The following is a 25,015-nucleotide window of genomic DNA, read 5'->3' on the forward strand; positions in this document are numbered from 1 at the left end:
GCTACAATCAACTGACTGTAATCTGTATGGAGTAAGATACTATCTCCAAACTTTCCTTAAAACTATAACCTTTAGATTGCAATCCAGTGAATATCTAGTTTGCATATCGCTAATATTTTAAATTTTTATGTTCCTTTTTAGAAGTCTCTGCAATCTATGCCAAATATGGAAACTTAAGGAATCTGAAATGATTTTCAAATTTCGTTATAACATGGAAAAGCCTATTTAGCATTTAGTACTTGGCCTTAAGTATTTAAAATGGTTATTTATCTTATCAGTAAATGCAACTTTGTAACTCTTTAAAGAAATGATCGTTTTCTCAGCCAAGGAAAATGACATAGAAAAAGACAGCAAGTTAAGATCCTTTGTTATATTTCTCCAAAAGTATATACTAAACATTTACTAGGTATCTGTAAAGCAGATAAAGAGAAATGACTTTTTAAATGATGTACTTAATGTTATACAATATGAAAAAGAGATATTCAGAACTATAAAAGTAATAAATAAAATATACACCAGATGTAGTCATGAATGAATCAGGACCATCTCAACATGCACTTAGAATAACTAATAAGTGAATATTAAGACATTTATTTCGGTATCTTCATTCCTTACTATAATACATTTGAGTCTCCATTTAATATTTGAGTTCTGTAGATAAGACTCTTGAGTAACTGTAACAGATTTGTAAGCTTCAATGGAACCTTTAAAAACCCCTGAAATACATAAATTCTATCCCTAAATTGCAAGAATTTTAAGAGTTTGAAATGGAAGAGATGGTCACTTTATTTATACGAGTCAGTCCATATATATTTTAATATTGTTCTAATAACTGATTTGTTTCCAATATGAAAACCAAATTTAAAATAACTTGATCACCTTCTTTCAAACACAGCTGCTGACAAACCATACTCCAGGCTCCATCCTTGTAAAAAGTAAATCCAACTTTACTGAATCAGATAAAAGCCACTTAACATTAATTCAAGGAGGTTGAGCCTTTCATAAGTAGCATGAAAATATGGGTTGATGAAAACTTTGCAGGATTCTATTATTAACAGCTTTTTGTCCTGCATAGTAATGCATTGAAACAAAATATTTCAAAATATAGACTATTCCATTCTTTCCAAGCCTATTAAATTCCTTCCAAAAGTTTCATAATTCAGTCCTAGAAATTGTTGGAACTGTGAGCATATCCTGTGACCTCTACAAAAGCTTCCAGGAGATTTCAGAAAATATATCTTCTAATTTAAAAATTGATTGATTTGCCAAATGATGCAGCCAGGTTTGCTTCTCTAAAAGCTTCTGATAAGGTCTGCAAGGGAAAAAATGTAAAATTAAAAATCAAATATTTGTGGGTCAGAAGAAAGTTTAGGTAGCCCATAATTCTGTGCATTGTTAATAATTACCGGATGTGCATGGCAGACTCTAGCTATATCTTCACAGGAGGCTCCATATTCCAAAGCCAGAGCAGCTTCATTTACCATTTCTCCAGCACCCTTTAAAATAAGCCAAAAAGTAATTTTGCTTTGAGGGAAAACAACTGTGTGCTAATAGGATAGCAATTATTAAGAGAATAGAATTTTAAGTCTTGTTTGCCATTATGGCAACTGAGGAAAATTCAGGAAAAGGTGACACAGAAGAGTTTGGGCTCTGAAGCTAGATGGATTCAAATCCCTTCACTCGCTACCTCAACCACTCATTGGCTCTATGTGCTTCATTTAATTTCTTCACTTCAATAATAGCACCTATCTCACAAGCCTATTATAAAAATGAAATAAGGTTAATGTATATACTTAGGAAAAGCAACATAGAAAGCACTCAAATATCATATATTGTTACAACAGATACCTAGAGGAAGAATACACTGTAGACTGAGTGAAGGCTTCCCTTAGGAGGGAATAACAACAATCATCCATGCCAAAATCTGGAGGCAGAGCATTCTAGGCAGAAGATCCTACAAGCACAAAGGCCTATTATAAAAATAAGACTGATGTGATAAAAACTTAATGAGCATAGACAGGGAGAACAGAGAGATGAGGTCAGAAAGGTGAGCAGAGTAAGGCTAGATTCAGTGAGGGCTCATCTTTAACAGTTTGAAGTTTAAAAGCACCACTGGAGGGTTTTAAGTAGGGATATGGTGTAGTGTATGTTTTAAAGGGATGATTTAGCTGTAGTATAGATGATATACTACTATATCAAGACTGTGAGAGTGCTGTTGGTACCCTGGTAGAAATGATGCACAGAAGCCTTAATCAAACTTTTGTTGATAATAACATCAGAATGTAAATACCAGGTGGTTTAAAATTAACCTGTAAAATAGCAATGGTTTCCAAGATTCTCAATGGAATTTCTATTTTTACAATACTCACTGGTCCTAGAATATGTGCTCCCAGTACTCGGTCTGTTGATTTCTGCCCAAGAATCTTCACCATGCCATCTGTGTCAGCATTTGTTTTAGCTCTGCTATTAGCAGCAAAGGGAAATTTTCCAACTTTATACTCAATACCCTGGTGAGACAAAAAATGAGAACTTACATAAGCACTGAAAAAATTCATCTCCATTACTGAAATCATCTACTATTTGTACAGAAAACAAATCCCAAGAAGGCAGTTGTCCACAGAGCATACAGAAATACCAAAAAGCATGTTAATGAAATCTATTTTGGGTATAAATGCAAGCAAATATAAATGTATGTCCATCTATTTCAAGTCAAATATAAAAGCTCTGAAATTATTAGTTTTTTAGTACAGGCAGCTTATTCTTCCCTCTATTACTACTGATAAACCTAAAGAGTGAATGAGCTTTTTGATGCCAACAAAGGAAAAAATAGATAAAATCTAATGTTCTCCACAATTACTAAAAAAGCATCTAGTATTGCATTAATAGTTTATCAGTCACCAGTGTTATTAGATCAATTCAAACACTGAAATAAAACCGCCCATGTTCAGAATTACCTCTTCCTTCAACTGCTCTTCTGACTTGCCAACCCACGCAACTTCGGGGTGTGTGTAAATCACTGATGGCACACAATTGTAGTCAATGTGCACAGCACCACCAGCCATTCCTTCAACACAGATAATGCCTTCATCCTCTGCTTTGTGAGCCAGCATTGGACCAGCAACCACATCACCAATAGCATAGATACTACCAAGAGATCAAAAGAAACAGTGAACTTCTGAAATCAAGGATACTCTTCATCAGTTACACCATGTTAACAAAAATGTTTCTAGGGCTGGGGGTGTAGCTCAGTGCCTCACGTGTGTGAGACCCTGGGTTCTATCCCCAGCATAATAATAAAATAAGTGAATGAGTGAAGAAATAAATAATTGCACTTCTAGTTAATAAGTCACCAAAAGACATATCAAATACAGTTCTTCAACTATAAGCAATGGAAAAAATTCACTAAGTTCTTTTTTATTTTACATCTTCTAAGTACACTATTCTTCCCCCAAGTTGATACATTTTTTTTAAAATATAACAAAAGTCTTATTTTTAAAACAGTGTTTGAAATAAACTTTAAAATTACTGTAAATGCCCAGCATCTGAGAGGCTGAGTTAAGAGGATCACTTGAGCCAGCTCAGGAATTCAAGACCCGCCTCAACAACACAAACCCTGTATGCAAATAAAAGAAAAAAATACATACACATAAACTGAAAATGTAAATAATTACCCAACTTACTTTGGTATTTTTGTTTGGAATCTGGTATTGACTGGAATTCTACCTCTAGGATCTAATTCAATTCCAAGGTCTTCTAGTCCCAAATTCTGAGTAAAGGGTCGTCGACCAATGCAAACCAAGAGTACATCACAAGTGATAACTTCAGCTTTACCACCAGAAGCAGCTTCAATACTAAACAATGAACAGCGTATAACTGTTAAACACACATCTATAAAGATAGGTGATAGTAAGAAATTTAAAATCAAAGACTTCTCAAAGCCTGATGAAATTTCTAATAATGTTACATTTACTTCATTATAAGCAAACTGAGTCAGGCAATGGGAAAAATGTATACATCCTCTAGAGTTTTATCATTAAACTCTAATAAAAACAGGCAATGTAGGACGCACAGTGGCACATGCCTGTAATCCCAGCTATTTGGGAAGTGAGACAAAGTAGCCAAATTCAAAGCCAGCCCCAGCAACTGAGTAAGACCCTCAGCAATTTAGCAAAACTCTGTCTCAAAAGAAAAAATAAAAAGAACTAGAATGTCACTCAGTGGTAAAGTACCCTTGGGTTCAATCCCTAGTAACATCCAAAAAGAAAAACCACAGGTCTCAAGGGTGGGGGGTGTGGATCAGGTTCAGTGGTAATGTGATTGATTGCCTAGGGTTTTTAAGGCCTAGGGTTCCATTCCCAGCAACACAAAACAAAACAAAAAAGCAAAAAACATAAATCTTAGAATCAGTTAAGAACTATTTCTGCCACTCACCAGCTGCATAACTGACTTCAGTTATTCCACTAAATTATTTAAGTATTTAATAAGTAGAACACAGACACAGTAAGCAATCTAATATTATTGATTTCTGCCTAAAAATATTAATTTTACTAAACAATGGGAACTTTAAGTTTTGTGAACACAAATTATGAAAAGGAATATTACAATAAGAACATTGGTTAATTTTGTCTAACACCAACTAAATCATGAATTTCAGTGCACTAAGTTGATAGATAATACTGAGTCATACAATAAGCAATAAAATCGTCTTATGTTATAGAAACCCAATACATTTGTTAAGCTGATCGAGTGTTTCTTAAGGTGACAAGGATGATATGTCAAAAATAAATGTACTATACTTACGAAACATCAATTTTTCCATCTGACTTTTTGGTAGCACCAGTAACCTTTGTATTCAATTTAAATTTAAATCCTTGCTTTTGAAGAATGCGTTGAAAGTTTTTAGATACCTCCATATCAATTCCGACTCCACCAACATGACCCAAAAATTCAACTGCTGTCACATCTGCACCTAGTCGTTGCCATACTGAACCCTACAAATAACAATTTTAAAAAAAGATAAAGATTTCCATAACAAATGTTTATTGAATCGTCTTAAATAATTTACTGAAGACAGTTTCTTCTCTTGCTAATACTTTTATTAGAAAGAGGTTTAAAATGAACTCTGAAGTAAATGGGTATAACTTCATATATTCACTTATTCACTCAAAATTTATTAAGCACTAACCATGTACTACATATGCTTTTATATGCTAGGCATATATTAATGACCAAAACCCACCAAATTCCTGCCCTTGGGGCCCTTATATTATGGCAGGGGACATTAACAAGTAAAATTCATGCTAAGGGACAGTAAAGTATTCTAAAGAAAAAGTAGAAAATAAGAATCAAAATATTAAACTGGCTTCATATTTTATCAACAAAGGAAATGTTAATTTTATTCAAAGTATAATTTCAGCTGAATAGTGTTTTTGTTTGCTTGTTTGTTTGATACTAAAGATTGAACCCAGGAATGCTTAACCACTAAGCCACATTCCCAGTCCGCTTTTTAAGTGTTCAGACAGGGTCTCACTAAGTTGCTTAGGGCTTGCTAAACTCTGAGGTTCGCTTTGAACTTGCAATTATCCTGTCTCAGCCTCCCAAGTTGCTGAGATTATAGATGTGCACCAATGTGCACCTGGCTGAACACTGTTTTTTTATTTTAACCATATTTTAACAATTAGCATAACTTCTGAACAACTGCATAATATACACATGACAAGCAAGATGAATGTCATTTTATAGCATTAAATAATAAAGTATGATAAACAAAGAACATACCCTTTGCACAAAATTATATTAAAAAAATCACCTAGTATGAAGAATAATATTGGCCAAATTATATTGCTATATTGTGTGCATGTACTAATGTGACAACAAATCCCATCATTATGTACAACTATGATGCACCAATAAAAAAAAAATGGAGGAACAAAATCACCTAGTGATTTAATTTAAAATTAGCTAAAAATTTACTCTTTCAATTAGGTTCGTACATTCATTTTACAAATTTCATAAAATTTTGAGGTGAGAGCTGGGTTAAAAAGAGGCAATACAGAGTCACTAAAAATCCAACAGTGAGACTATACAAAGATTAACTCAAAATGCATCCTGAACCTAAAACCCAAGATTATAAAACTTCTAGAAGAAAACACAGAAGACAATCTTAGATCTAATATCTAGATATCTTAGAGATAATATCAAAAGCACAATCCATAAAACAAACAAGCAAAAGATAAATGGGACTTCATTGAAATTAAAAACTTAGAAATATTAAGAACACAAAAGCAAAAGCCAGACTTTTGCAAAGATCTGCAAAATATTGCAAAAAATCTATGTGATAAAGGATTTAGATATAGAATACACAAGGAACTCTCCAAACTCAATGGAAAAAAAAAAATGCACCAATAAAAAACACACAAAATACTGGAACAGACACTTTCATCAAAGATGAAAACAGATAGCAATTATGCACAAACAAAAACTCTCAAGACTACAAGTCACTAGAAAAATGTAAATTAAAACCACAATAAGAGCAGGGCGCAGAGGCTCATGCCTGTAATCCCAGTGGCTTGGGAGGCTGAGGAAGGAGGATCCCGTATGAACAGCTACCCTCAGAAATTTAGCAAGGCCCTAAGCAACTTAGTGAGAACCTGTCTAAAAATAAAAAAAATAAACAGGGCTGGAGATGTGGTTCAGTGGTTGAACACCCCAGGGTTCAATCCTTGGTCCAAAAAAAAATATATGGACAGTACTAAGTATTAGTGAGGAAAAAGAGAAATTGAAACATGAATCACTGGTGGTACTGTAAAAATGATACAGTCACCATTTTGGAAGGTGTTAAAAAAATTAATACACAGAATTATTATGTGACTGAACAATCACACTCTTAGGTACATAACCATTAGAAATGAAAACACAGCTACATAAAAACTTATCCATGGATATTTATAATACTGTTATTCATGATAGTCCCTCAAGAGAAACAACCTAAATGTCTATCAATTGATGAATATAGGTAACAAAATGTGTAATATCCACAGAATGGAATATTATTCAGTTATAAAAAGATATTAGTATAGACAGCATGCTACAACTTGAATGAATTTTCAGAACATTATGTTAAGTGAAAGAATCCATAGACAAAATGCTACATATTGTATGATTCCACTGATAAGAATGTCCAGATTAGGAAATCCATAGACATAGAATGTAGATGAGTTTCCAGGAAGGGAGAAATGGATAAATGACTGCCAATGGGCACCGTTTTTTTTTTTTTTTCCTCAGGTGAGGAAAATGTTCTAGCATTATGCAATGTGATAACTATACAACTGTGAACTATGAACTAAAACCATCAAATCAAACCCTTTAAATGGGAGAATTATACAATATGTGAATTAGATCTCAATAAAGTTGTTTAAATGCAACAGCACTCTTCTAAAGCTAAATTAGAATAATAAGAAATAGTAGGAGTGTGGAAAGAGTAAGAAGCATTATCTTGGAGTAGTAACACTCAAGTAGGGAATGATGAACACAGGTAAGTTCATCTATCCTAAACTGATTCCAAAACTCCAATAATATCCACCATTTATTTATAGAGCTTATTGCATGCCAGGCATTGTTTTAAATGTGTCACTTTATTAAAACCTGACAATAATCCTATAAGCTACATAGGATTTGTATCACCATTATGAAGAACTAGTTCAGAGAGGCTTATTAATTTAACAAGAACACAAAGTCAATAAAAAGCAGAGCTGAAATTCAAATTTAAATATGTACTATTCCAAAACCTATGTTCTCTTTTTCTTGTGGGGTAGGGAATGTGGGGCAGGGTAGGGAGTTCTGGGGATTGAACCCAAGGGCACTTGACCACTGAGCTACATCCACTACATCCACGCCCCTTTTTATTTTCAGACAGGGTCTCACTAATTGCTTAAGGCCTCACTAAATTGCTGAGGCTGGCCCTGAACTTGGGATCCTCCTGCCTCAGCCTCTTGAGTTGCTGGGATTACAAGCATGTGCCACAATGCCTAACAAAATTTAGAGAACTGGGAATTTTTTTCACTTGACATGCTAGGAATTGAACCCATTTTAGGGGAGTGCTCCACCACTGATTTACATCTCCAGCCCTCTAAATCCTATGGTCTCCACCATCAAAACCAAAGCAGGCAGGCAAACCGTAAAAAATAAAAATACAGTCATATAAAAATCTTTATGAAAAAGAGATATGACTATACAGTAAATTCCCTAAGTTTTTAAAAAGATGTGAAAACTAATTCAATACAATAAAAAAACATTGTGTCAGAATGTCTGAAAATGACCTAAGATGTTATGGTTTGGTGAGAGGTAATCCCCCTAAAGCTCACAAGTGAGACAATGCAAGAAGGTTCAGAGGAGAAATGATTGGATTGTAAGAGTCTTAACCCAATCAGTAAATTAATCCTGATAGGGATTAACTGAGTACTAATTGAAGTGGTAGGGTGTGGCTGGAAGAAGTGGGAATTGGGGACCTAGTTTGGGGGTATATATTTGTATCTGGCAAGTGGAGACTCTCTCTCTGCCTTCTGATCACCATGTGAGCAGCTTCCCTCCACCACATTCTCCCACCATGATATTCTGCCTCACCTCCAGCCCTGTGGAATGGAGCCAGTCTTCTAAGGACTAAGACCTCTGAAACCATGAGCCCTCAAATAAACTTTTCTTTCCTAAAATTGTTCTGGTCAGATCTTTTAGTCACAGCGGCAAAAAAAGCTTACTAAAGCATAAGGCTTGTAAAAAACCTAAAGCAAAAGTGCTAAAATGAAGAAATGGAATCACTTTTTGAGGATGTTATACTGACCAACAAAAGGAAACCTAGGCCAGGTGCACTGGCATATGCCTATTGTCCCAGTGACTTGGGAAGCTGAGGCATCAGGGTCATAATTTTGAAGCAAGCCTTGGCAACTTTGGGAGACCCTGTATCAATATAAAAATTAAAAGGGTTAGGATGTAGCTCAGTGGTAGAGCACTTGCCTAGCATAAGCAAGGCCTGGATTCAATTCCCAGTACTAAAATCAACCAACCAATCAATTAATCATTATTCCTTTAATGTTCTTGTTAGCAACCTAAGAGAACAATTTTATAATGGAATGAATAAAATCTTTAGACAAAAAGTGAAGCCCAAGAATAACTAGCTATTTTCAAATGAGTTAATTCCACAATCAAACCAATTAGTTTGACATTAGACATTATCAGTGAACTCTGTTAACTTTAGCATAAAGGAATTGCCAAAATATTTCCTAAATTTTCAAAAAATGGAAAAGAATAGATTCTGGAACATGGAATATCAGTGAACTCTGTTAACTTTAGCATAAAGGAATTGCCAAAATATTGCCTAAATTTTCAAAAAATGGGAAAGAATAGATTCTGGAACATGGAATAGAGATCAGTCACTACATAATACTAGAAGAAACTGTCTGTTCTGACAATGATTAGATGCGACCGCAAGTGTTCCACACATAAATTGCTCTTATTTTCTAGACTGGTGAATGTGGTATATTTTGATATCAGCAAGGTGTTCAAATATAGTCTCAATATAGATAGATCAACAGAGACTCAAAGATGTTTATAACTTGTTAAACACTGTGGCATTGCCAGGTGCAGTGACACATAATCCCAGCTACTTGGCTGAGGGAGGAGGATGGCAAACTTAAGGCCAACCTCAACAACTTGGCAAGACTCTGTCCCCAAAAATAAAAAGGGTAGAGGATGTAACTTAGTGGTAAAGCACCCCCTGGGTTCAATTTCCAGTACTTTATCCTGGTCACAACTTGAATGACACCAAAGGTAGTATCCTCCATCAAAGAAGATGAGATCTGATAATGGGACTGCATTCCTCAGTTAACATTCTCCCCAAATTTCTGAATCACAAAAGGCAAAAAAAAGCAGGCAAGTATATAAATATCAGAATCAAACTAAAAAATAGATTGGAATAATGTGTGCAAGTGGACAAAACAGTCTTTAGTTAGGTTTAAAAGATTAGCCAAGCATGATGATGTATACCTGGAATCCCAGCTACTCAGGAAGCTAAGTGGAGGATTATAAGTTCAAGGCCTATCTGGGCAACACAGCAAGACCCATCTCAAAAAAACAAATTAAAAATTACATATGTGGGCTGGGGATGTGGCTCAGGCGGTAACACGCTCGCCTGGCATGCGCGGGGCGCTGGGTTCGATCCTCAGCACCACATAAAATAAAATAAAGATGTTGTGTCTGCCGAAAGCTAAAAATAAATAAATAAATATTTTTAAAATTCTCTTTCTCTCTTCCCTCCCTCTCTCCCTCCCCCCCACCTTTCTCTCTTTAAAAAAAAAATTTACATATGTGGGACTGGGGTTGTGGCTCAGTGGTATAGTGCTCACCTAGAATGTGTGAGACACTGGGTTTGATTCTTAGCACCACATAAAATATAAACAAAATAAAGGTATTATCTACAACTAAAAAAATTACACATGCAAAAAATGAGGTTTTTAACTAACCCCAAGTTTGATATGGCTGCTTTAAAAAGAGAAAAGATAAACAACTAAACTTGGTTGTCTACTTAAGGGATTCCATTAAAAGAAGTATATCTATGAAAAGAAGTAGTTTCTATTATATTGAGTTCTAGGCAGCATTACAGGTGAACCTGATAGAGTGGACCACATCAAAATGATGACAACAAAATAATGGATCTGGTTTTTATGAAACCAAAGTACTAAACATTAAGAATAGCAATGCTTGGGGTGGGGCTATATAGCTCAGTGGTAGAGAGCTTACCTCTCATATGTAAGGCACTGGGTTCAATCCTCAGCACCACATAAAAATAAAGATATGTGTCCATATACAACTAAAATATAAATTCTTAAAAAAATTTTAAAGCAATGCAGAGTCAAATATAAATAAAACTTAGTCCCTGCCTTCAAGGAGCTCATGGTATTGAAGGGAATTCAAAAGTAAACAAGTAAATGTAATGTACTATTACTAGTAGATCCTGCAAAATGGTAGATACATTATACCAAGGACTCAAAGACAGAAAAACTTAAACTCCAAGAAGTCATCACTAAAAAGGCAACTACTAAGCTGACTTTTGAAAGATATTTATTTATCAACAAATATTTATTGAGCAATAACAAAAACTAATACAGGAGTACTTATTATATATTGGCTACGGTGTTTGGTTCTAAAGATATACAGTAAATGAAACAGTCCTGATATCTGCCCCCTGGAATTTAAGATTTAATGAAATGATAGGAAACAAGCAGTATCAAGAAAGTGAGATAAATAAAAAACTGACCTTCTGGGTGCAATGGAACATCCAGCAAGAGCACCCCAGAACTCTGGGGTAATAAAGGCAGGGCTCATAAGAATGCAAGGACTGGTAAGGAGTATCCCAAACAGAAGGAAGGTCTACCAATAGAGTGAGATCAAGGTGTATTCAGGAACTGATACACAGATAGACCCAGAACATAGCTTGAGAGGAAAAGGTGCTAATAAAACTAGAGATATAAGCCAGTGCCAGATCATTTTTAAACCACATCAAATTTGGATTTGTCCTAATAACAATAGGAAGTCACTGAAAAATTTCAAGCAGGGAAGGGACATGATTAAATTTGTGTTAGAGAAAGATCACCCTACCTACTATGAGGAGAAAAGACTAGAAAAACCTAAGAAAATGCAGGACACGAAGGCAGGGGAGAAATCAATGTATAATTCTAATCTTCCTGCTTACCTCCATATGGGTGGCAGTACCATTTATTGAGGTAGAAGTGTTAGAAGAGAAACAGGTTTGGATTTATTTGGGGTGAAGAGGGAGAATGGGCACAGGAAGGTGAAATTACATTTACTTAACAGAGTGCTTGTGACATACACAAATGGAGACGTTGGTACATTCAGATATGAAAGTCTAGAGGCAAGGAGAGAGGATTAGGCTACAGATATTGTAAGTCATTGAATAACTAGAGTGAGAGTAATATTCTGTGAAAGACAAAAAGGGTCTAGGAGAAAACCTGGAAACAGAATCTAGAGTATTACTCACAATTAAAGGGACAGCAAGAAAGGAAAGGTACAGATGAAGTCAACTCAAAGGATAGATATAAAATCAGCAGAATACAGAAACAGAGAAGCTAGAGAGTTTTAAAGGCAAGAAATCACACAATGCTGACTGCTGCAAAACAGTAGTCCACTGGATTGAGCAATAAATCTAGTCATGTCCTTATCAGAAGCAATCTATTGATACCAGAATCCATGAACTGACGACTGTGTGGGAGCTGATAAAAAAGAGCAGAGACAACTCTTTCACTACCAGTAGTGAAAAGGTGAGAGGAAAATTAGCTGAAAGGTCTGGGATCAAGAGAAGGCTTATTTATATGTACGTAAGCCTATCTCTGCAAGCGTGGATGCACCTGAGCATGTGTGGAGGGGTATGTTTATGTGTGTGTGTGTGTGTGTATACACACACACACACACACATACATACATGTAGAGGCAAGCTCAACTATAAATGAAAAGGGAGAAGGAGCAGGAAAGAGTTTAAAAACTGAAAAATACAAGAAAGAATAAAAATCATAAAACCAAGCTCCTGAGAAGGAAAAAAAATGATGTGCTACCAAGCTCAGGTGAAGGGATTAATCACAGAGAAAACAGCATTTCCATAGTAACAAGAAGGAGAGCAAAAGGATAGCTGCAAAAACAGCTAGTAAGGTCATTTTCAAATGTGGGGCATCAAGGGGAGGAAGTTGTCATCCCAAGGGGAGGGAGCTGTCATCTCATGGTTTCTCTTTAATGTGCTTTTTAGGAGAAAAGGAGATCTGCAGGCAAAAGACAATGTACTAGCAGAGGTATGAAAAAAGTGAGAAAGAAAACAGCCACTACAAGATCAGGACAGTGTACAGGCGAGGGGAGTTATGGGTGGTTACCCAGGCTGAGGAACCTGTTAAGGTTTGTGACCAAAGAATTTATATAGGCATGAATCCACAGGATTCACCTTTCTCCAGAAATAACAATGGGAATAGCATTAAAAAGTCATACAGCTGCATTCAACAAGAGTTTAATTAAACTATTTCTGCCAAGCAATATAACAGAACCATTGAGGCAAGTGACACCATATAAGAGAGTGGTTAAAGTGATAGACTGTGTAAACTGATAAAGAAAGCATTCATGACAGGAAAAAGCAAATGGCAAAAACATATGGAATTTCTGGAATAGAAAATATGGAGTATAGAGTACACTGAGAGTAACTGAGCAACAATAAAGAAGATTGTGGTTACAGAATAAAATGTCTGAATTTATGATTTCAGAAACAGAGCAATTCTTGGTGATGAAAAGTACAATGGTTCTAGAAGAGGATACCTAAAATGAAGGGAAAAGGTCACTGGAAATATGTGGAAAGTTGCCAGATGGACAGAAAGGGTGAAGTTATGAAACAAGCAGAAGGTATGAAACATCATGGTGCTCAGAGAACTCCAAGTTGTCTAATAATTATAAAACATAAATTAGGAGGGAGCAAAGAGCCAGGGCAGGTAGGATGTGTAAGAAGCATAGTCTTCAACTGGAATGCAATTTTGCTCAGAATAATAGACATCTTTTAGCATCTAGGGCTGTCAAATTAAAAAAGAATTAGCCATGGGCTTCTAATCCAGCGGCTCAAGAAGCTGAGGCAGGAAGATCACAAGTTCACAGCCAGCCTCAGCAAAAAGTGAGGTACTAGGCAACTCACTGAGACCCTGTGTCTTAAATAAAATAAAAAAATTGAGCTGGGAATATGGCTCAGTGGCTACTGCCCTGAGTTCAATCCCAGTACCCTTCCCCCGCCCCCCCCCCCAAATTAGATTATCTTCAAGGAATAGAAAGGGTGGAAGAAAGAGAGAAGCAGACTATAAAATATGGTAGAATGTTCTAATTATTAATGATCTAAATAGGGTGTCTCAGAAGAAAAAGTATATTCATTATTACTAGAAGTGTTTAAGCAAAACTCAACACTAATAGGCTTATACAAGAATAAAACAGGGGCTTTAAATCCAACTCCATGGAGGTAGTAAGAGAAAGACACCACTTACCAATTCTACACCAATTACTCCTGCACCAATAACAACCATCTTTTCTGGAACTTTTTTTAAAGATAAAGCACCTGTAGATGACACTATTGTATCTTCATCAATCTATAATAAGAAAAGCAAAAGACACAATCAAAATTTCTTGGAAAAAAACAATAATTTATAAACTGCTATGTCATTCCATAAAAATCACTGAAAAAATTAAGACCTTTTTTTGAAGTATCTATGACTTCTATATGACCAATTTCATCAAATTCCATTAAAAATGCTAACCTTAAATCTTACTATTCAGCATTCCAAAACAAAAAGAATTTTAACTTTAGATTGAACTCCTATATATCTTAATATAAAATTTTATGTTATCTGGTCAAATTCACTGCAGAATAAGTAAGATAAGTAACTTTATAAATCCTAATGATTGTCAAACAATATATTTCAGCCAGAAATCTCTCATTCAAAAAATTCATAAATTACATAAAATAAACTGGGAATTGAACTCAGGGGCACTCTACGCTGAGTTACATTCTCAGACCTTCTTATTTTTATTTTGACAGAGTCTTGCTAAGGAGAATGGCCTTGAACTTCCAATTCTCCTCCCTCAGCCAAGTAGCTGGGATTACAAGCTTAGACCACTGAGCGTAACTTGTAAAACTTATTTCTACAGAAAGGGTACAACAGGTGTAAATTTATAAAGCATACCGTGATTCCAGGAAAAGGAGTAACTTCTGAACCTGTAGCTATAAGAATGTTCTTTGTATCAACAACCTGAGTGCTGCCATCGGCTTTCGTAGCTGTGACCTGATTCTTGCCAGTTATCTTTCCATATCCATTGACGTGAACAACCTTTATAATGTTTATAAATTCACAAAGCTTAAAATGATTTTTTCTGACAAACATGAGTAACAGGGAAAAAATATTCAGTAATTAATTTAAAACACAAAATGCTTCTGTACTTTAAAAAATTGTTGTACATGTCAGGGAAATCTATTTCTGGTTATTACTGTCTTTAAATTAAGCAAATATCCCCCAGTAGGCAAGTTCGAATAGCACCACTGTATTAGCTTAATGTATAATGTTTAATGTGTATATAAAATTAAACAGAAATCTACAAGATGAACACCAACCTTATTTTGCTTGAATAAGTGGGCAATTCCACCTGTTAAAGCTTTTACTGCAGTACTCTTCTGCTCCATCATCTTCTCTAAATTCAAGCGAACTTCAGACACTGTAATTTGTTAAATAAACCTTAAGTCTATAGCTAAATTCTTGAAGCAATGTGTGGTATATTTTACTAATCAAGGTCTGAAAAATTGGTTTAATGCTGATAGAACTACATAAAAATCAGAATTAAAATTTTTAAATCTAATAGCTAGCTTAAAAATCACAGAAGACAAAAGCCAACACATCATATCACAATAACAGGGCTTATTAAACATTGTACTATGTGTATCAGAGGTAAAAATGCAGTGCAAAATAAAATGTGGGTAATATATTTGCTTTAGCGTATATACAACACCTCTATAGTCAGTGATTGCCTACACACGGTCCTTTCTCTCAGAAACCTACTGCTATAAAGGAAAAAATGAAGGACAAGTTAATAACTCAAGGTATATTTAGGTCTTTCCTAGAAAACTTCAGGGGGATAACAATAACTAGAAAGAAAGGGTGAAAACTACCCCAAAAAGTATGGAAGAAGACCCATCAAATTCAATTGTTACAAAATATCCTCCTTTTATTCTACTATGTCTCATCCCTCTCTATCTCCTTGGCCCTTTCTACTACCAACAACTTGAGGAAGCCTTCCCTCCTTTATCTGTTCACCAAACTCAGGAATCCAGTTTCCCCAGATTCTCAAGATGTTAGGGAAATGAAAAATAAGTATTTACAACAAAATCAGTAGACATCTGGCAAAAGTCTGCAAAGGAAAAAAAGATACCATGGAAAAAAATCTGGATCTAAGTAATCTTAAGTAAATCTCTACATTTTTAAGATTTGTTATCTTCCTCTTCCCTCATTAAACATCTATTCACAAATACTAGCCATATAAAAGTATTTAGCAAGAAGAATCAAGTATGCCCCAAAATGTTGCTAAACATAAAAAGTATACTTACTTTCAATTCCCCGAGATGCAAAATCTTTTCCATGGGCCATATGGTAATAGTGAGAATTATTCAACAAAGCCTAAAAAAAGCAACAAAATTATCAATTACTCAATGATCAAAAAGCACTTATGAAATGACATTCTCTACATGAACTAATACATAAGACCACACCAGTTCACATTATCTTCTTATGTAATTAATCTAAGACAAATAATAATGACATAAAAAATTCAACCAACAAGAACGGAAAACAAAAAAACTACTTTCTTTAAAAGCACAAGTGTAAGAACATGCCTCTACCTGGCAGATTAAAAAAGGCAGTCATGTTCATTCTTCATAGAACTAGAAAAAAGCAATCATGAAATTCATTTGGAAAAATAAGAGACCCAGAATAGCCAAAGCAATCCTCAGAAAGAAAACTGAAGCAGGAGGCATCACAATACCAGACCTTAAACTATACTGCAGAGCAACAGTAACAAAAATGACATAGTATTGGTACCAAAATAGATATGCAGACCAATGGTACAAAACGTAAGACACAGAGACAAACCCATATTAAATACGGTTATCTCATACTAGAAAAAGGCACCAAAAACACACATTGAAGAAAAAATAGCATATTCAACAAATGGTACTGGGAAAACTGGAAATCCATATGTAGCAAATGTAATTAAACCTCTATTTCTCACCCTGCACAAAAATCAACTCAAAGTTAATCAAAGACCTAGTTAGACACTAGAACAGAGACCCTGTGCCTAACAGAAGAAAAAGTAGGCCCAAATCTTCATCATGTTGGCTTAGGACCTGACTTTCGGAACAAGACTCCTAAAGCGCAAGAAGTAAAATCAAGATTCAATAAATGGGATGGATTCAAACTAAAAAGCTTCTTCTCAGGACAGGAAACAATCAATAACTTGATGAGAGAGCCTACAGAATGGGAAAAAATCTTTACCACACGCACCTCAGATAGAGCACTAATCTCCAGGATATATAGAGAACTCAAAAAACTTACATTATAAAAACAAATAACCCAATCAATAAATGAGTTAAGGAACTGAACAGATATTTCACAGAAAAAGAAATACAATTGATCAACAAGCATATTTTAAAAAGTTCATTATCTCTAGCAATTAGAGAAATGCAAATCAAAACTATGCTAAAATTTCAGCTCACTTCAGTCAGAATGGCCATTATCAAGAAAATAAGCAATGGGCTGGGGTTGTGGCTCAGTGGCAGAGCGCTTGCCTCATACAAGTGAGGCACTGGGTTTGATCCTTAGCACCACATAAAAATAAATAAACAAAATAAAGATACTATGTCCATGTATAACTAAAAATATTTAAAAAAAAAAAAAGAATACAAGCAATAATAAATGCTGGCAAGGATGAAATTGGTGCAACCACTATGGAAAGCAGTATGGAGATACCTCAGAAAACTTGGAATGGATCCACCATTTGACTCAGCTATCTTACTTCTCAGTTTATACCCAAAGGATTTAAAATCAGCATACATCAGTGACACAGCCACATCAATGTTTACAGCAGCTCAATTCTCAACAGCTAAACTATGGAACCAATCTAGATGCCCTTCAACAGATAACAGATAAAGAAAATGTATACATATACACAAACGGACTATTACTCAGCCTTAAAGAAGAATGAAATTATGGCATTTGCAGGTAAATGGATGGAACTAGAGAATAACATGCTAAGTGAAATAAGCCAATCCCAAAAAAACAAAAGCCAAATGTTTTCCCGGATAAGCAGATGCTGATCCATAGTGTGGCAGGAGTATAGGAAAGAATGAAGGAACTTTGGTTTGTGTAGAGGGAATGAGGGGAGGGGTGGGACTGTTGGGATGGGAAGGATAGTAGAATGAGACAGAAATTATTACCCTATTTACATGTATGATTACACTACTCTGCACTATGTACAGCCAGAAGAATGAGAAATTGTGCTCCATTTGTGTACAATATGTCAAAATGCATTCTATTGTAAAATAATTAAATAAAAAAAGAAAAAGGCAGTCATATTTACATACATAAGGACCTAATAGAATTTACTATTCATTATCTGCTTCATTAGGAAAGAAAACTACGAAGAAAAAGAAAATGGATCATCAGATTTTAAATGGAAAGGTTAGGTACTGATAGAAAAAGCTATTTCAGGAATGAGTGGCAGGCTGGTGACAACACTGTTTTACAAAGAAAACAATGTGTCTTTCCTAATCTTACTTGGGTCATTTACTTCTTATTAACTGTATTAAGTTAATAAGAAGTAAATGACCCAAGTATTAAGTTATTATTAATAATATTAATTATTAAGTTATTATCTAATAATAACTGTATTAAGTTATTATTAGTAATAATAATCTAGTCTCAATACATCCTTATATTCTGTGGCCAATGAAAAAAACATCTCTGCACTATTCAAAATACATGCTCACCTTAGAAGGAATACAACCAACATTCAAGCAAGTTCCACCAAGTGTTTCATTTTTCTCAATGCACACTGTCTACAACCAAAGAAAATATCAGTTAACTGCATGAAATTTGCAAAGTTTCAGTTCACTAAAATTCTAAATGCATCTGTCTTAATTGTTCTGCAAAACAATCTATTTGAACTATTTTTCAGGGACATAGATAACTTTAAAATTCATCATTTGAATAAAAAAACACAAGTTAGCTTCAAAATGAATTACTCTAAAAGGTATTTTTGTTTAACATTACCATATATATGCTTTTACTTCTATCACTGTATCTTCCAAAATGTGATTAGAAGCTCAAGTGAAAAGTTTCAGGAGGAAAGGAAAAACGAAGGGTCTTACTTTCAATTCCTTCAGAATACTACAACCAAATAAACCCTCTATCAGTCTCAGGGTTACAAATAATCTATAGAGTTAAGAAATTATTTATTATGTTTCTACCTGCAAAGTATTTTGTGAATATGATCTACCTGTCCTGTTTGCTTTTGTTTGAAAGCAAATCAACATCTAGTTTAATCTTACCTTAAAGCCTAACTGGGCAGCTTTAATGGCAGCAACATATCCTCCAGGACCAGAACCTATCACTGTTACATCAGCATCAACTATAATAAAAGCAAATTAATATAAAATAGTAAGTTGCTTAATACTTACCAAAAGGTGCTATTAAAAAAAAACCCAAGATTTAAATCTCCAAAAAAGTGCCAATAACCAGCATTTTCTAAACAATATTCCTATTAACTTGATATTCTTTGATACTACTAAATATGGCACAAATTAAAATTTTCATTTTTTTATTTTAAATTTCATTTTTATTTTCAATTATTTATTATAGCACATGGAAATACGACTATAATATTACTGGTATCCAGTGACCTTGCTAAATTCTGTAGTTTTCCTTAATAATAACTGACAGGAATTTAGAACACTGGAAGATAAGTCTATATAAAGGAAAGAGACTATCTTTGGAATCTGAAATAATACTTCAAATTTCTGCTCTGCCACTTACTAATGTCTGATCATGGCCAAGTGACTTCGACTTTCTGTAAGATGAGGAAGATAAGCACGGAATAAATATGACATTTCAAAGAAGAAACAAGAGGTTCAGAGAGGTCAACTGACTAGCCAAATAAATCATCTAGCAACTGAATGGCAAGGCAAAACCAAGCTATCTCTACTAATAATAAATTTCCCATTATTTAATACTATTCCATTCCTTAATTTCAGCCACCGTAAACTAAAATCCCAGAGAAGAACAATTGAGCTTTATAATTACTAGGTATATGACTTTAGGTGAGTAATTTAACCTGCTTCATGTTTGTTCCTCCATCTACAAAATAAAGACCACAAAAAATATATATAATTTACAGCATCATAACACAAAATAATGTACATTGGGACCTGGAAGAGGACGTTTTTTAATTGTCAGTGGCCTTAATTTCCAGTGTACAGTCACACTCTCCCACACTCACACTCTATACTTGATCTCACCTGAAATTGCTCATCCTCTGAAATCCTGAATTGTAATACTTCACTTTCTGATCAAAACCCTACGATCTCCTAATCCATAAAGAAAAAGAAATATAACAACAGATTTAAAGCAAAACAACCCCGGGTTCAAATATGAGCTCTATCAGCCCTAAATCCTTGGATAAATTATTTAATCTCTCTGGACTTTGATGTAACATATGGATAATAATAAGGATGATATCTATAACCCAAGGGTTGTAAGAACAGGGAGAACATAAGTCAAGACCCTAAAAAATGGATGGAACTAGAGAATATCATGCTAAGTGAAATAAGCCAATCCCAAAAAAACAAAAGCTGAGTGTTTTCTGACAGACAGATGCTGCTCCATAGTGGGGCGACGGAATAGGGAAGAATGAACTTTGGTTTGTGGAGAGGGGAATGAAGGGAGGGGTAGGCCTGTGGGGATGCAACTTTAGTCTTGCAGTCTCCAGTCTTATTCCCATCCTCCATAACACCTTATACTGCTACAATGCTACCCTTGTTCTAGTCCTGCTAAAGACCAACTAAGATCTTACTCTCTTGCTCTTCACTGATTTCCCTGTCTCTTACTGGAAAAAGTCCAGGTTAGTAATTTTTACACTCACATCTTTTCTGTCACTATTTCTCAAATCTCATATCACATTCGGTTTACCCAGGAAGCTTCAGCAGAAGTGTTAGCTTACATACACAGAATTATACTGATTATACTGGTCTATCGATGTACAGTCTGTTCCATCTACCCAAAATCAAATACTAAGAGCATGTATTTCATGAAGTTCTTGTGATATATATGATGCATGGTCCTGGTTCTTATATCTAATTAGAGAAAGAATTATAATAAAGTCAAATCTGAGAGAGAAAAAGAAGAGAAATTACATCAAAATAGAAAAAATTATATAAAAATAGAATTACATCAAAATAGGAAAAAAAAAAAAAAAAAGGTCAGTGGACTAGATGAAAGGGACTGAGGGGGAGGGAGAAGAGATGAGGCGGGAAAAACAGCAGAATGAATCTGACCTAACTTTCCTATGTACCTATATGAATATACCACAGTGAAATTTCACCATCATGTACATCCATAAAACACTTAAAAAAAATAAAAATAAAAATAAATAGTAGAAAGATAAGTAGAGTAGAGGGCCTGAACAACTTAGGAAGACCCTGACTCAAAATAAAAAGTGCTGGGGATGTAGCTCAGTGGTAAAGTGCCTTCAGGTTCAATCCCCAGTACCGAAAAAAAGAAAAAAGTTATCAGTGTTAGTATAATTCCATTAAAACCTAAGTTTCTGCTCAAGGAGTATCTACACATATAAAAAGCAATAAATCTTTGTTAAATAACTCCAAAGATAAAGATTTAGCCATGAAAAGTATGCTTATGAAATAAAAAACTAAAATTTATCTTATATAAGTTGAGAATAATAAGTAATATTTCCATTTAACAAAAGAGACATAGGGTATAATGGGTCCAACATTTTCCTCCCACCATCAAGTTAATATTTTTTTAATATTAATTTTTTAGTTTTAGGTGGACACAATATCTTTATTTTACATTTATGGGGTGCTGAAGATCAAACCCAGTGCCTCCTGCATGCTAGGCCATCACTCTACCACTGAGCCACAACCCCAGCCCAAAGTTAATATTTTTTAAAAAAAGATTTCTGGACCTATTCAAAGCTAAAATAAATTACTCACTGTTGGTTACTTGGGACTAGAATCCTCTGCCCCCAACTTTCTTCTAAGAATAAAACATCTGAAATAATAGTTTGATAATACTTAAGGATTCAGGATAAAATTATTTCACAGAATGCAGGGAGACCGACTGTCACAATTACCCCTAGCTAAAAGATTCTACAATGAGGTTTTATAAGACAATTTTTACTTATAATCCAATTAGGTGAGTCCGGTAAAGATCAAACAGATAATTTCAAATAATCAATATCCATATTAGGAAGTTAAAAAAAATCTCAATTTTTATTTATATACTTCACGTTTTAAAAGTATGAAGAAGAAAATTCCATAATCCACAGCTTCCTTTTAGGTACATCCTGCTAGTTTTTAAAAGGTGCTTTTGATAGATCCATAAAGATTTTCATCCAGGACACCAAAAATCATTTCACCATTCTAAATTGTTAAAACGACCAACACAATATTACCCAGTAGGCAAAATCAATTAATTTTTTAAATTTCAAATATAGAAAATTGCTCCTCAGTTCAAAATCTCTCAGTTGTTCCCCATCATACTTGAAGTCAAATCCACACTACTTGGCCTGATTTACAAAGCTTCCATTATCTGATCCTTGCCAACATCTCTGATTTTACATTCTGAGGGTCTCTGCACAAGCTGCATAAGTATTCTTGCTATTCCTGAAACCTCACAAGCTAATTCCCACTTCAGACCTTTCTCACTCCTCTTTCCACTGAGGGCCCTGCTCAGACGTCATCTGCTCAAAAAGGTGTTCCCTGACATCTTAAATAGTCTTACTCCAGTTACTGCTTTTAGTTTCAATTACCTCCTGGGTACTTATCTGTTACTTATGTATTATTTGTCTTTTATTACCAGCTTATTAAGTTTCATAAGAGCAGGGCTTTGCCTTGTTCACCACCCAAAAGACTCTAGGTGCTCAATAAACATTTCAGTGAATAAATACATAAACAAATGAATTCTAGCACAGATTACTTAAAATTCAATATTCACCTGCTTTTACATTAAAACACAAACTGTCAGTTAATTCTAGTACTGTTGTACTAGGTACTTACTTGACTGATCAGCATAAGTTCTCAGAGGCACTGCAGAAACTCCCTGTAGGCCATGGCATATTCGATTGAAATGGCCTCTCTAGAAATGAGGAGAAATTTTTCTATTATGTAAAATACAAATCATAGAACTAATGAAGACTTATGAAAGTACAAAAACTTTGGGCAAATAAATTAAGCACTGCTTTTCAATGTATCTTCTATTAGCACACAGAAGTAATATCAATTTCTCTTTGTTGGTCATCATCTGCACTTTTCACAATCCCAGCTTACTATACTTATTTTTCATTTCAGATATTCAACAAATCATTTCATATTTAACCTAATAAAAGTGATATTATTATTAATTTTTCAGAAAGCATGGCTAATTTTTTGTGCTGGGGATCATTAATGCCATAATTAAAGTTGAAATTTCAAATTCAAGGACTTGAATAATCTGCATTACAACAATTATTTTACTTGTAACTATGGTTTCCTACTCTACCAAGTACGTACAGTCCCTATTTACTTACATGTTCTTGAGCCATCAACTAGGAACTGCAAATTAGACAAGGTATTCAAGAAAATGCACTAAAAATGTACTCTTATTCTGTAGTTACTGTAGTTCCACAAACTGCATCTTAATGTCAACCTCTACAAACCTAAGGTATCATTTCCTAAAAAGAGCGACACCTGCCCCTAACAAATGGGAGGCAAATGGGAGGCAGTGTCAAAAATCTACTCTGATGTAGTAATATTCTCTATTCCAAGGCAACTCTTGCACCTGAAGTAAAGAAAGCAAAGAAGAGTGTCAATTCTGAATTTACTCACTGTTCCGCCTCTCTTTAAAAAGCTTGACTACCGGCATGTTTCACTTACTTTCAGGAACACAGATACCTCAGGTTTGAAAGTTTGATTGCTATATTATCTTTAAGTTCTTGTAGTACCCAGCTCTGAACCAGATACATACAATTTGGCTGTATTTGATAGATGAATGAAACGATAACCCGTTGCAATTAAAAATACAAGCCTGTTGGAGGACCTGAGGGATGGCAATGGACACTAGATCAGAGCTACAAACACAGAGGCCCTCATAGAAATCTTCTAGCGCTATATGTTGGGGTAACCCCAAGGTTACTACCAACAGCAGAAAATTAGGCCACTCTGGGGTCAGGATTAGGACTACGAAAAAGGTATGAAGAGCCAGACCGTAATTGAGAAGGGTGGTTTAATACTTCCCCCGCCAAAGTGAAGGCCTATGGGAGACTCGTACGCCCCTCAGCCCAGGGGATGCAGTGTGTGAGCCCGCTGGTCGCCACACACTAGCGGGGACTGTACACAGCCCGGGCCCGCCTCTCGGCTGCCGCTATCGGAAAACCAGCGGTTACCAGCGAGCCAACCCCGGGTCAAGAGGGGACTCTCGCCAGGGCGCCGGCCTCTCCCACCACCACCCGAAAGGCCGCATCCTGGACCTGTGAGTGAGCTCTTCCTACTTCAGGCTCAGCTCGACTCCAGCCAGTCGGCTCTCACCTTGGCCAAGGAGCAGTAGACACGACTCCAACTCTGCATTTTTCCCCGGTACTTTCCTTTTCGCCAATCCTTTCACCTCCGCTGAGCCGCCCCACTGCTATTCCAAGGTCTCCCCAGCCTGCGCATGCACTAGTGAAGCCTACGTCATCACCCGGGCGCAGAGCGATTGGCCTGCGGGGTCGAGGTGTTCTTATCAGGTTCGGCGTCGTAAGCTGCCGTAAAAAAACATAGTGCTTTGTGGCAGCGGAGCGTTACGTGATCGTTTTAGAGGATGCTGTCAAAACGTGCGGAGCTGCTTTGCAATTTTATACTTGGAAAATGAAATAAACAAATAAAACTATCGTTTGCCCAATACAGGATGCAAAAAGGAAAGCTTGACTAGTCTACAAGCTGTTGGTAGTGCTAGACTTTCCTCGGCACTTTCCATAAGCATTATCTCACTTTGTAATAACCATGTGAGGTACTACTAGCCTCCGTTTCTTGGTTGTGGCCCAGAGAGGTTAAACAAACAATACCTTCAAGATCTCGCAAGGGGAAAATATCTGCAGCCAAAAGTACAAGACTTTTGGTTTTGATTACTGCTTTATAAATTCT

The 25,015-nt window shown here is 35.3% G+C and overlaps 1 protein-coding gene across 1 annotated transcript; it reads right to left on the bottom strand.

Annotated features, from left to right (window-relative positions):
- Positions 1-355: 355 nt before the first annotated feature.
- On the bottom strand, positions 356-24,571 carry Dld (dihydrolipoamide dehydrogenase). The gene is made up of 14 exons (XM_046422541.2): positions 24,422-24,571; positions 22,916-22,994; positions 19,175-19,254; positions 18,614-18,682; positions 16,178-16,247; positions 15,191-15,291; positions 14,766-14,909; positions 14,070-14,171; positions 4,801-4,991; positions 3,681-3,851; positions 2,955-3,144; positions 2,370-2,507; positions 1,407-1,496; positions 356-1,312 (listed from the first exon to the last, which is right to left on the bottom strand). Exons 1-14 carry the CDS (start codon positions 24,458-24,460, stop codon positions 1,247-1,249), a joined length of 1,530 nt encoding a protein of 509 aa, XP_046278497.1. The 5' UTR covers positions 24,461-24,571; the 3' UTR covers positions 356-1,246.
- Positions 24,572-25,015: the final 444 nt, after the last annotated feature.

Source organism: Marmota monax, unplaced genomic scaffold (assembly GCF_021218885.2).
Source record: "Marmota monax isolate L192 unplaced genomic scaffold, Marmota_monax_Labrador192_F-V1.1 WCK01_AAM20220418_F8-fsc00027, whole genome shotgun sequence".
NCBI classification, from domain to species: Eukaryota; Metazoa; Chordata; class Mammalia; order Rodentia; family Sciuridae; genus Marmota; species Marmota monax.